Consider the following 12,349-nt stretch of genomic DNA (forward strand, 5'->3'; position numbering starts at 1 on the left):
CAGGAAGGCTTACAGCAGGAGAATGTGACTACCACCGTTGGAAAATTGAACCTACACAACAGACTTATGACTTAGTGCAAGCACAACTGATCTAGCCAGCAATGAAAGACATACAACACTCACCTGAGGTGCTGTACCAGTTCTGGGCAGCTCTGAAAAGGGAAAACAAACAGCATGCGTGTCCCAAGCTCATTTAAGTCCACTGTGACTACTGGCTACTATCATAGCTAATAAAAGCTCATGCAGCCAACAAATGAATTCGTACCCCACACACACACTCCTAATTTTTCCCAGGGGTATTTAACAGGGAGTTAATTCACAGTGGGTAGCCGTGTTAGTCTGTCTGCAGTAGTAGAAAAGGGCAAGAGTCCAGTAGCACCTTAAAGACTAACAAAAATATTTTCTGGTAGGGTATGAGCTTTTGTGAGCCACAGCTCACTTCTTCAGATACAGCTAGAATGTGAATCCATCTGGATTCCATCTGGATTCACATTCTAGCTGTATCTGAAGAAGTGAGCTGTGGCTCACAAAAGCTCATACCCTACCAGAAAATATTTTTGTTAGTCTTTAAGGTGCTACTGGACTCTTGCCCTTTTCTACTAAACAGGGAGTTGTCTACTATTTCTAGCAGTCTTCCTCCACAGGTGGACAGTTGGCCCCACAAACTGAGCTCCAGTTCCTCTCTGACACTGTACACATCAAACCCCTCTAAGTTCTGTCCCATGAAGAATCCAAGCTAATATAGTACCAACAGGGAAATGACAGAACTAGGATTTAAAATAATAATGATGAATCATTCTGCTGCCCGGATAAGCAGCGAACAACAAACTAAGTACAAAGGAAAGGGGGGAATCCTAGGTGAAAGTACACATGGATACCAGCTGGTTAGCAAACCGCCACTCACTTGAGGGCTAGGGGTCATTCACTGGGAAACAGTGAAAATTGGGATAGCTTGCAACTTTTCCCAAAGGGCTGGTCTAAGAAAGGGGGAAAGAAATTGGTTGAAAGGATGGCTTCGGTTACGGAACAGCTAAACACATGGAAGTAACAATAAGGGCATCTGAACAAAGGGGCTGGATTTAAAGACAACAAAGATGCTTTGTATTAAAAATGACAAACTCCTGTGACCTTTCAAATAAGACAGGCTCTACCAATGAACACCCTTCCCTCAAGACAGGGGACAAAGGCAGCTTGATGCGAGCTGCAAACTCTACATACCACAGGCTGTTCTCCATGATGGGCCACCTTGACATCACACAGCTGCCCTGCAGGATCCAAGTGGACTTCCACATAGAACATGTCCGAAGTTATGTAACACTCAGTGCCGTTAGGGCTAAGGTGAGATCCAAGGCTTAAGTACGGGGGGGGGGGGGGAGAATAAGAAAACAAGCTTGCTTAGATTCTGAGATCTGAAAAACTTGGTCACATCAGCAATGCACAGGACATCAAGAAATCCGCATATATGTGGGCTTATATCCTACCCTCTCATCTCCTGAAGGGGGGGGGGCTGTCAGTCCTGTGGCTCAAACATACAACCCTGACTACAGTGGGCCTCAGTCCTGACTGCAGTGAACACAAGCAATACACTGAAAGGGACATGTACAGTAATTAGTTCCAGGGAACAAAAGCAGTTAGTCAAACCACATATTGCAATGAAAGAAAAGAATCCCCCAAAGTAATTAGCTTGAGAATTTCATGTAATCCAGTAAATTTCATGCAGTTAAAAATGAAGGTGAAATTCAAATGGAAGCAGCACGCAGGGTAAAATGCCAGCAAGACGGGCACAGTTTTTTCTAAAGAGGGAGAGGCTCACCCATTTTGTCTTGCAATAGACTCCAAGCGATCTGTCATGGCAGGCAGAGACGTCACTAGGAAGGAAAGGCCATAGTTTGTTTAGATCCAAGAACATGCACCGTCCAATACCAGGCAGGTTTATGTAGAAGCAAATGAAAATTGAACACAGCATTGCTGTCACAGCAGGCCCTTAAAACCCACTAACTGCCTATTTGCACAATTAGTATTCATACCCCCCCTTCTCCAACGTATATGAATTATCAAACTGCAGAATAGGAGCTGAATACCTGTGGATTTAGTCCTTAAAATCCTTCAGCTACACAACAGCCCAGCAGGAGGATTAAGTAGGCTAAACTCTTTTTGTTTATCTTGGCTTTGGGGATGAATGAGTTTGCTTCACATTGATGCTGTCTATCCAATGGTGCTGACATTTACTGTTTACTTCTACAGTTACTCACCCAGAGGCCCCTGGACAGGGTAAGCTAAAAACCCAGACATGCATTGCATCAGTCAGCCCAGGGGTTCTTATTTTCCCACTCGTAGTGGCTAAGCTGAAGGACAAACTCGATGTGATAGTAGCAGCTCTGAGCATTTCTGTACAGATCTACCCTGACCATATAGAAAAGGATGAGTGACGCTTCTGACTAACAGCAAAAGGAGCATACTGGCAAAGGGCCCAGAGCTCTTGCTCTGCTCTTGCCTTATTTCCTTATAGCCTATCTCCCTCAGCACTCTTCCCCGCAGCTCAGCTCTGATACAAGAAGTATCTCAGCTAGGACAAAGACGTTATGTTTCTGCCCTCCTCACCTGAACACCCCCTTTGCTGTTAAAAGTTTGCTGCTTTCAATACATGTATCTCCTGCAGGCACATCTAGTTTGTCCTTGAAGCAGGTAGGCAAGCTAAGAGTTGTTATGCTGGTCCCACAGGCAGGTCACATTGTGCCTAAACACAGGAATAGTTACTTCTGAAAGCTGCACTCTATAGGTTTCATGGTTGTGTTTAGCAGCTGAAAAGGTAGTTATTTGAGGACAGGCAACTGGTAAGCATGTAGCATCCTCATGTCATTACTACATAGAGATGTTTCTTCCCAAACTACTGGTAGCTGCAGGCGTACCTTCTCTCTAAATTAAAACTGGACACGATCCCAGTATAGGGTGTCAACCAGGATGATCGAGAGGCTTCCAACCCTACCTGAATGCCAACTTGCTACACATCTAGATACTCAGCTTTCTCTGAAATTACCAGGACCTAAAATGCTGTTGCTCAATCAAACATGCCCAGCCAGGTACAGAAGGCTGGTAATAGGTCTATATTGTTCTACAGCACAAGGGTTGTATTGTCTATATTGTTCTACAGCACATAAGAAGCCTTCTTCGGTGGCACTTACTACTGCTTCCTTAAGAATACATTTGACATGGCTTCAGTAAAGGTTTCCTGTCCACCTCCAGTGAGATTCTCTCACCAGCACGCAGCCCTGCTCAGAAACTGGGCAGAACATCACCTTTATGCACTCACCAATTTCCTTGTTAGGTGGGATTTGGAATTCTCCTGGGGTAGCAACCACCTCCTCTGGTTCCCCCACCCCGACTGTCCGTGTACCTAGTGCTGCCCAGAGGTACAGCATCCAGGAGTTTATAGTAGTGTCTGGTGAGCAGTGGGGGAGGAAATCAGGCAATGCATTTTAACTAAAACTGACTTATTGCTATAAGGCACAATTCCAGACTAAATACAGTACAGAACTATTATGCAGGTTAAGGGGGGAGGGGAGGGACATGGAAAAGGTTACTGAGACCTAGTTTCATCGGCATCTGCACCCTCCTTTTCTAGAGATAGACAGATGGGTGTAGGCACAAAGAGAAGGTGTATTTTCCTTCCAGTTGTAAAACCAAGTCTATTCCCAGCCTGCGTGGCTCCATTGGGCTAGTCCATCTTCATACACTGTCAAGTATTATCTGCCTCTCATTCATGACAACAAGAAACACTTTCAGTGAAGAGATGCAGAAACAATCTCTAAAATCCAATTTGATAACCTTCCCTAGCTAGCCTTCGTGAATCAAGATGGACATGGATCAAGAGGGCAAACTGCGGAATGAATGGTGCTCCACTCGCTGTGATTGAGAAGATACAATTATGGCAGAGAAGAAATGTTTGCTACCTTCACAGCCATAGAATAGGTCTTGAATTGCGAGGCAACATTTGGTTGGATTAATCACTTGCCGTTGACTCATTTCCCTCACTCCATACAACTCCACGTTAAACTCACAAGCTTGCATTTTGAAAAGCAGGTTGAAGTTGCTACTAGGAGTGCTGTCTTCCACTTACTACTTGTTCACAAGCTCTAGACCAATTCTGATAAACTGTTTCCGGTGTCTGACTTCCAGGCTTGACTACTACAATCACGCTTAATAGTACAGAAGGTTGCAGCTTGGTTACTATCAGGTGCCAGGAAGACCCCACAAGTCATGGTCATTCTTCAGTTACTCCATTGGTGACCAATCAGTTACTGGGTTCAATTCAAGGTCCTGTTTATCATCTACAATGCTTTTAATGGCCTTGGACCCACATGCATGCAGGACGGCCTCTCCTGCTATGTTTCACCAGAACAGCTTCACTTGTCTGAACAAAGTCTTCTGAAGGTGCCACCGTTCAGATGGATAAGATTGTGCCTGTTCGCACCCATTCACTATGGTGACTCCCATGTTGTGGAATGGCCTGCCAGAGGAAGACAGGAAGGCTCCTGGAAGTCAGCTTGAAAGTTTCAGCTGATGCAGACTCTCTAAGCCTGCTTTCAAACAAAGGAGTTTTGGGATGTCAAGTACATCAATTCAATACTTCCAGTGCCTACAAGACCCACAGGTACAACATTTCGCTGTTATGTTTCTAAAGCATTACCAACCTTTTAATGCCTTCTGCAAAGTTTCCAAGCAGCTAACGAGGTGCTGGTGCCCTCCAGAGTTCATTACGATTCGTTTTTCCTGTGATAAAGGAAGATAAAGAGGAAAATGTTTATGCCACAGTCAGCGATAACATGATACAGAAGCAACAGCTAGGTGTTCACAACACTCAACCGCATCCTCAGAACTTTTGAATTACTGGCCCTGGCTCCTGACCTCCTCTGGCCAGAGTAAACAGAGACCTCCTCCATGATGCCCTACTGCACATTATTTATTTTTCTCCTCAATGGGGACCAAAAGCAGCTTACATTGTTTCCTATTCCTCCATTTTAATCCTCACAACAACCCTGTGAGGTGGGTTAGGAGGAGAGAGCGTGATGGCCCAGGTTCACCCAGCAATCTTTCATGGAAAAATGGAGATACGAGCTTGGGTGTCTCAGATCCTACCCTGATAAACCTTACAACTGCACCACACTGCTAAACAAAGCTAAACCACTGATGCTGCTCACTCCAACTCAAATGGACCAAAACCAACTAAATTCCCAATGGAATGATAGAGAGCCATGAGAAGTGTAATTTAAAGAGATTTTTTATTTTAACTAGACTTTTAGAATAGTGGTTTTCAACCTGACCGTTCTTTTCATCCATGAACCTCACTGCTCTGAGAAGGTTCTTTTGAAGAGAGGATCTCCACCTATCTTTCCTTGCACACACAGCTGCAAAGGGGGCTCAGGCAAATCCTATTCTCAATTCATCAAGAACAACAGTAAAGCCTGACAGGCCTAGCCAGTGTTGTAGAGCACCTGTGAAAGATACAAACAAGATTCCTGGCAGACAAAGTGTTTTGGGCAGTGTTGCTTGAGGGTAAGAATTTTGAACACTGCTGTAAAAGAGTGTTCTCCAGGGATATTTGCCAAACACTGCTACCCAAAAACTGCTCACCATGACTTGCCGAACAAGCTTCATGGTTTCTGTCCACGGTCTGCTGTTTGGATTAAACTTGACATGGAGCCTTTCCAAAAGGGAATTCATTTTATTCAGTTTCTCCGATTCTGCGAGAAAAATCACAAGACAGTCAAACAAGTAATGCATTTAAATTGTTTGAGAAACAGAGTTGCTTTCTGTTTTCCTCCATGACCTTCTATGTAATGTTAATCTGTGTTAAATGATCCTACAGATCCACATTAAGGTCATCAAGTCAGTCATGTTTATTGTGCCTTTACAATCTAGGCAAAATTACAACAACTTAAAATATATACAAAACCCTTAAAAGTCGTAAGATTAAAATACACCAATTTGGCTCCTTTCCTCATTCAGTGGCTTTCTTTGTCCTAATTTTCCTGGCTGCTTGGCCATAAAGCCATTTTCTGGGAAACAAAAGGGTCGATTACAGAAAGCAAGAAAATTAGTTTATCAGCATCGGATAATAAGCGGAAAGTGGAAAGAATATTTGCCAGGAACTTATTCCTAGGGGAAGAGCCTCATCAGTGCTTATATGAGTAAGCTATACTTCAAGGGTTTGGGGTGGGGAAAAGAATGAACAAAACAGTAACAAAAAAGGATGTAGTATTGGCTAAAGGGTATGTTTTAAACAAATGACAATTATGTCCATTGGAAATAATAGGTCTCTGAAGTCCCACTGAATAAAATTGGAGCAAGGACCGCTAATTGGTTTTGATAACTTCCATTGAAACACAATGAAATACTGCAAAGCTGTAAATAAAACAAGAACAGATTCAGAAAAATAATCGAATGAATTGAGCATGGTCCCTGGAATTAGAATGCATTTTTAAAATTGTATTTTATTCTATTACTGTCCCCGTTTCTCACAGAGACTTAAAGCACATTACACAATTCCCTTTTTCCCCTTTTCTCTACTTGTTTTTCCCTAACCCTATCTTATGCCCATCCTTTAACTCCTTGTGGCTCTCCACCCCGGGTCAGCATGTTTCTCTTATTTGAGAGCCATGATCAAGAGCACCATTACTGTTAATCGATAATCTAATGTTTTAATTATTTATATAATATTTATGATTTTAATTGTAATTCTATGTTGTCAGCAGCCCTGAGCCCAGCTTTAGTCAGGAAGGGTGGGATTAAAATATAATAAGTAAATAAAATCAATAAGGACAGCAGAATAAAATTAAAAACAGTGCAAATAAGGAAACTATTATACAAACAAGAAATGATACAGTAAAACCACACTTCAAACATAACAGACCCTGGGACTAGACTGACTCAACCGGGTCTTGAACAACAATCTCAGAAGCTGAATGACTATAATCCTATGCAGAGTTACTCCAGTCTAAATCCAGACTTCAATGGAAAAACTCTGCATAGGATTGTACTGTAGGAGCAGAATGACGGTGCTGGGAGTGGAATGAGAGAGCTATGTCAGGAATGAAAGCAATGAAGAAAAGTTGGCTTTTCTCTTCCTTTAAGGAGCCTCAAAGCGGTTTACAATCGCCTTCCCCCCCCAACACACACGACAGGCACCTTGCGAGGTAGGTGGGCCGAGAAGAGTTCTGAGAGAATTGTGACTGGCCCAAGGTCACCCAGCAGCATTCATGTGGTGAAGAGAGGAAGCTAACCTGATTGACCAAATTACTCTGCCGCTCTTAACCACTACACTACGCTGGCTCTCCTGTCCAACATTATATACACATCAAAATACTGCTGTGGACAATGTAGATTGTTTGTTCTCCCAGGGCCATCACTCCAAACATGTCTCACTCATTTTACGCACAGAGACCATCATTCCACCCTTGGGATTGTCATTCCACATTTGTGGCTATCATTCCACCCCCTAGTGCAGGGGTGGGGAACTTCAGGCCCAGGGGCCGTTTAAGGCCTGCGAAATCATTTGGTCTGGCCCTTTGTGGGTCCTGGCAGACCTCTAGCTCAGAAGGATCTCTAGCTAAGACTGGTGATTTGCCCCCTCCCGCGGACAGGAATAGTCTCTATTCAAGGAGGATGTGTTTGTTTTGCGAGAAAAGGAACCTTTTTCCCCCTTGCAGAAAAGTTGTTACCTATGGAGCAGCTACGACAGCACAAGAAACTATGTTAACCCTTTCCCACCAAGGCCATGGAAAAACACATTCCCTCTGTACAAGAGGGCTGGGGGTGGAAGTGGTGACAATAGAGGGGTTAAAGGAGGCAGGGCCAGAATGCGCGAGGGGAGGGGAGTTCCTAGCCAGTGTGTCCTCATTTAATCCCTGTAGGCACAGGTAGCAGGATCTGGCTGTAAAATCCAGTCCCGACCATGCGGAGCAGGAGCAACTGGCTGGACGGCTACGCCCGGCTGGTGCAACAGACCATCCTGTGCCACCAGGTGGGCGAGTGCGCCACTGGTTGGATGCCTGCCTGCTTCCCCGCGCAGGGGGAGGATCATCTGGGGCAACTGCCTGCTTGGGGCTTGGTCGGCTAATTTTTAAGTTGATAATTTTGTATGGCCTGTGAATGATGTTATAAATTTCCAAATGGCCCTTGGTTGCCACCCCTGCCCTAGTGACCATCATAGCACACCTAAATCAGGTTCCCACCCCTGCCCTAGTGACCACCATAGCACACCTAAATCAGGTTCCCACCCCTGCCCTAGTGACCACCATAGCACACCTAAATCAGGTTCCCACCCCTGCCCTAGTGACCACCATAGCACACCTAAATCAGTCATTCCAAACACAGAGCACACACTCTACTCCCAGAAACAGTCATTCCCAGGGTCCATGCTTAGCTCAATCCATTATTTATCTCAACCCGTTCCTTGTTTTATTTTCACCATCACCGTATTTTAATGTCTCAATGTACCTAGTGAAGTCAACTGGCATTCCCAGCTCCCATTCTATCCAACATCCCTCCGGCGAACTACTGTCCATTACATTTAGCTCATCGTCAGTGAGAATAAGAAAAGTTGGTTTTTATATGCCGACTTTCCCTACCACTTAAGGGAGACTCAAACCGGCTCACAATCCCCTTCCCTCCCCCTCCCCACAACAGACACCCTGTGAGGTAGGTGGGGCTAAAGAGAGCTCCAAGAGAGCTGTGACTAGCCCAAGGTCACCCAGCTGGCTTCGTGTGGAGGAGTGGGGAAACAAACCCAGTTCACCAGATCAGCCTCCACCGCTCATCAAACCCGATTTTCCAGATTGGAGTCCACTGCTGCAAACCACAACACCAGGCTGGGCAAGTAGAGAAGGGGTTGACAGATGTTTTGCTCTTTCGTAGCCTTAGAAAGCGGAATGTTCTTTTCTGGAAGGCTTCTATTCGAACTTCGTTATTCCTCGCCTTATCTTCAAAACACCCAAAAACAGTTTTACAGCCAGCCCCAGCCCCTGTCGCCCAACCCAAAGCCCCTTTCTCTAATCCCACAGCCCGCTTCCACCAACTCGGCGATAATCCTCTCCCCGACTTTTCTCTCGCCCCTCTTTAGCTGAGGAGAAAATGCTCCCCCATTTCCCCAACCAAGAAAACCCGGACACCCCCCCCCCCACCCCCGGATCGGCCCATGAGGAAAAGACTCGGCGCTCTCCCCGCCTCGGTCACTCACCCTCGGCACCCCCCTGGGCCGCCTTCATCCCTCAGGAGGGCGAGATGGAGAAGGGGCCAGCCGCCCCCCTCCGCTCTCCCTCATGGGGGGCCAAACGGAAACGCCTCAGCCAGCCCCCCTCCCCCCCCGTAGCCGTTGACCAGCCCCCAGCAGCTACTCCACAGCAACCCCCATCCGCCAGGCCGCACGAGACTCCCGCCCGCTTCTCGCGAGAGTTGAGCGAGCTCACGGAGCAGCGCGCGGATCAATCCGGGAGATGGGGGGACGGCCTATCCAATGGAAGGGAGCCGGGGGAGCTCTCGCGAGATCTGGACGCGCCTTTAGCTTTTTAAATCACGTGAGCGCGAAATCCCATTGGCTCCTGTCGTCGGACTGTTAAGGGGAGCAACGGAAAACGGTGGCCGGGTGGAAACAACCCCTGACGGAAACTTGGCCGGCGGAACGGGAAAGAGGCGACTCAAGAGGCTGTTGGAGAGTGTGTTGTTATCATCACGTGGCTTCGTTTTGACGGAAATAAAACCGGGAAGGGGCGGGAGACGGGAAAAAGAAAGCCCCACCCCCCATTTCTGTTTCCTTTGCTGATCATTGGAGAAAATAAAAGTGAATAAAAGCTTAGCTACACAAATTGATAGAGGCAGGAAACGAAATGAAGGCGCCTAACATCTTAAGTACTTATAATAATTTTTTTTTTCAGGTGGATTGCCCTGTTAATCTGTAGCAGTAGAACATTCAAATCTAGTATAGAGTTGCCAACCTCCAGGTACTATTTAAAGCACTGGTTCCCAACCAGGGGTCCGTGAGAACTAAATTAAAGTCCGCGAAACAAAGTTATAAACCTATAATAAATTAATATTTTCAATTAAAAGTTCTCTATTATAAAAATATATATTCAAATATTATTCTAAGTTTAATGTTTAACTAACAGTTATGATTAAAGTTTATTTTCAAATTCTCTGAATTTTTATTTTGAACCTTGAGGTCCCTGCACCGGACAAAAAAGTCCTAGTGGTCCCTGGTCAAAAAAAGGTTGGGAACCACTGATTTAAAGAGACAGCACGTAAGCGCAGTATTTTCAATTATACTGTTACTTCATTACTTCATTAAACATATAAACCACATTTATCCCCACAAATAACCACTATGCATAATCAATATATTCCTAAGTAATACTAGACAGTTAATATTCAACAAAGAAAAACCCAGCCAATACAGTAAGGTCCTAATCAAAGGCTATGATTCCAGTGTAGGCTTCATGGGAGGAGTGGGGAAACCAACCCGGTTCACCAGATTAGAGTCTGCTGCTCTTAACTACACCACACTGGCTCCTTATTCCAATGCTCCTTGACGGTACTTCACACACAACCAGCTCCTCTTCTAGAATTTCTTTTGAAATGTTGTGTATAGAGTTACACCCTAATTAGCATAACTCTCCCTAAGGAATTGCACCCTAATTTCATTAGGTTAAGACTAATTCTGCTTAGAGTGGGACTAGATATAATTTTTCTGGAGGACCGTGAGCCAGCAACACACACTCAGACAAACCTACTTCACAGGGTTGTTATGAGGATAAAAAGGAGAGAAATGTGTAATCTGCTTTGGGTCCTTATTGGGGAGAGTGGTGAAATATAAGTAAAGTAAATAAATAAACAGATAAATAATTACAACCATAAAGTATGCTGCTGGGCAATAAGTAAGTTTTCACTTTCCATTTTTAGAATTAGTTCCAGATAGGCAGCTCTGTTAGTTGGCAGCAGCAAAATAAAAGAGACTAAGAACATTCCACAAAAGCTTATGTCGGCATAGATTTTATTAGTAGGGTAGGTGTGGTGCTGTGATTACTGTGGTTGACTAGAACCTGGGAGACCCAGTTTCCAATCCCCACTTTGTTGTGGGAACTCCACAAGTAAGGGGTGGGGGGTATATCCATTGAAATCAGTGGTCTTACAATGGCGTAACTGTGGTCATTCCTCCTTTCCAGGGGACTTGAGTTTGTGCCTTTTAATTTCAATTAACATGTTTACCACAGTTCATAAATGCCAAGCTAAGTTGGTGTTTTTTGAATTGCTTCATCAATGTACCCAATAGAATAAATTGCAGAGTGCAAATAAACTAGGGATGCCAGCCTCCAGGTGGGACCTGGGGATCCCCCGTAATTTCTGCTGATCTCCAGTCTACAGAGATCAGTTACCCTGGAGAAAATGGATGCATTATACCCTGCCAAGGCTTCTCCTCAAACTCCAGCCCTAAATCTACAGGAATTCCCCGACCTGGAGTTGGCAACCCTATCTCCCTAACCCTCAATTTAACCTGTGCCACTGGCTATTGTTGCCAGGATGAAAAGGAGCAAGAGAGAGGGATATTGTAAGCCACTTTGGGTTGCCATTAAGGAGAAAATGAGACTCTAAATAGCTTTTTTTAAATTAAAAAAATCAGTCTATTCAGTACCACACTGGATTCTTGTTCTGTAAAACAGGCCCCATCCCCGCTTCCTCAGCACCTCATACTATCATAAACCTGCTATGAACTGAAAATCGAAAATCGAACTTTTTGGAAAAGTTTTGTTGAAGAAGCCCTCTGCTTGATTAACAACCAGCGAAGAAGCAGCTAAGCAGGAGTTCCCTGCCTTTTTTCATTGTGACAACTTCCCGGCTAGTTCATAGTCTCCCCCTTTAAAAAACCTGTAATAATTTTTTTCTCCTCAAAAAATTAGAATCATAGAATTGGAAGGGACCACCAGAGTCACCTAGTCCAACTACTCTGCACAATGCAGGAAATTCACAACTACCTCCCCCGACACACCCCGTGACCCCCACTCCATGCCCAGAAGATGGCCAAGATGCCCCCCTCATCATCTACCTAAGGTCATAGAGTCAACATTGCTGACAGATGGCCATCTAGCCTCTGCTTAAAACCTCCAGGGAAGGAGAGCTTACCCCCTCCCGAGGAAACCTGTTCCACTGAGGAACCGCTCTAATCGTTAGAAAATTCTTCCTGATGTCCAGTGGTTCCCAAAGTGGCAGTACCACCCCCTGGGGGGGTGGGATTACCTAGGGGGGCACTAAGAGGCAAGAGGGCAGCAAGGGGGCGCTAGAGGTGGGCCCCTTCGACTGTGTT

At 45.0% G+C, this 12,349-nt stretch overlaps 1 protein-coding gene across 2 annotated transcripts in view; it reads right to left on the bottom strand.

Annotated features, from left to right (window-relative positions):
- Positions 1-9,364, bottom strand: part of MED1 (mediator complex subunit 1) — a 34,063-nt gene extending 24,699 nt beyond the window's left edge. For both annotated transcript variants that reach the window (XM_056863079.1, XM_056863080.1), the window contains exons 1-6: positions 9,236-9,364; positions 5,632-5,741; positions 4,692-4,770; positions 1,814-1,868; positions 1,219-1,351; positions 124-152 (exon numbers count right to left, since the gene is read on the bottom strand). In XM_056863079.1, the coding sequence (XP_056719057.1) occupies positions 124-152; positions 1,219-1,351; positions 1,814-1,868; positions 4,692-4,770; positions 5,632-5,741; positions 9,236-9,263 (434 nt within the window). In that variant the 5' untranslated portion in view covers positions 9,264-9,364. The remainder of the gene's footprint in view (positions 1-123; positions 153-1,218; positions 1,352-1,813; positions 1,869-4,691; positions 4,771-5,631; positions 5,742-9,235) is intronic.
- Between the last annotated feature and the right edge of the window lie 2,985 nt (positions 9,365-12,349).

This window comes from Euleptes europaea, chromosome 18 (genome assembly GCF_029931775.1).
Source record: "Euleptes europaea isolate rEulEur1 chromosome 18, rEulEur1.hap1, whole genome shotgun sequence".
Taxonomy (NCBI): Eukaryota; Metazoa; Chordata; class Lepidosauria; order Squamata; family Sphaerodactylidae; genus Euleptes; species Euleptes europaea.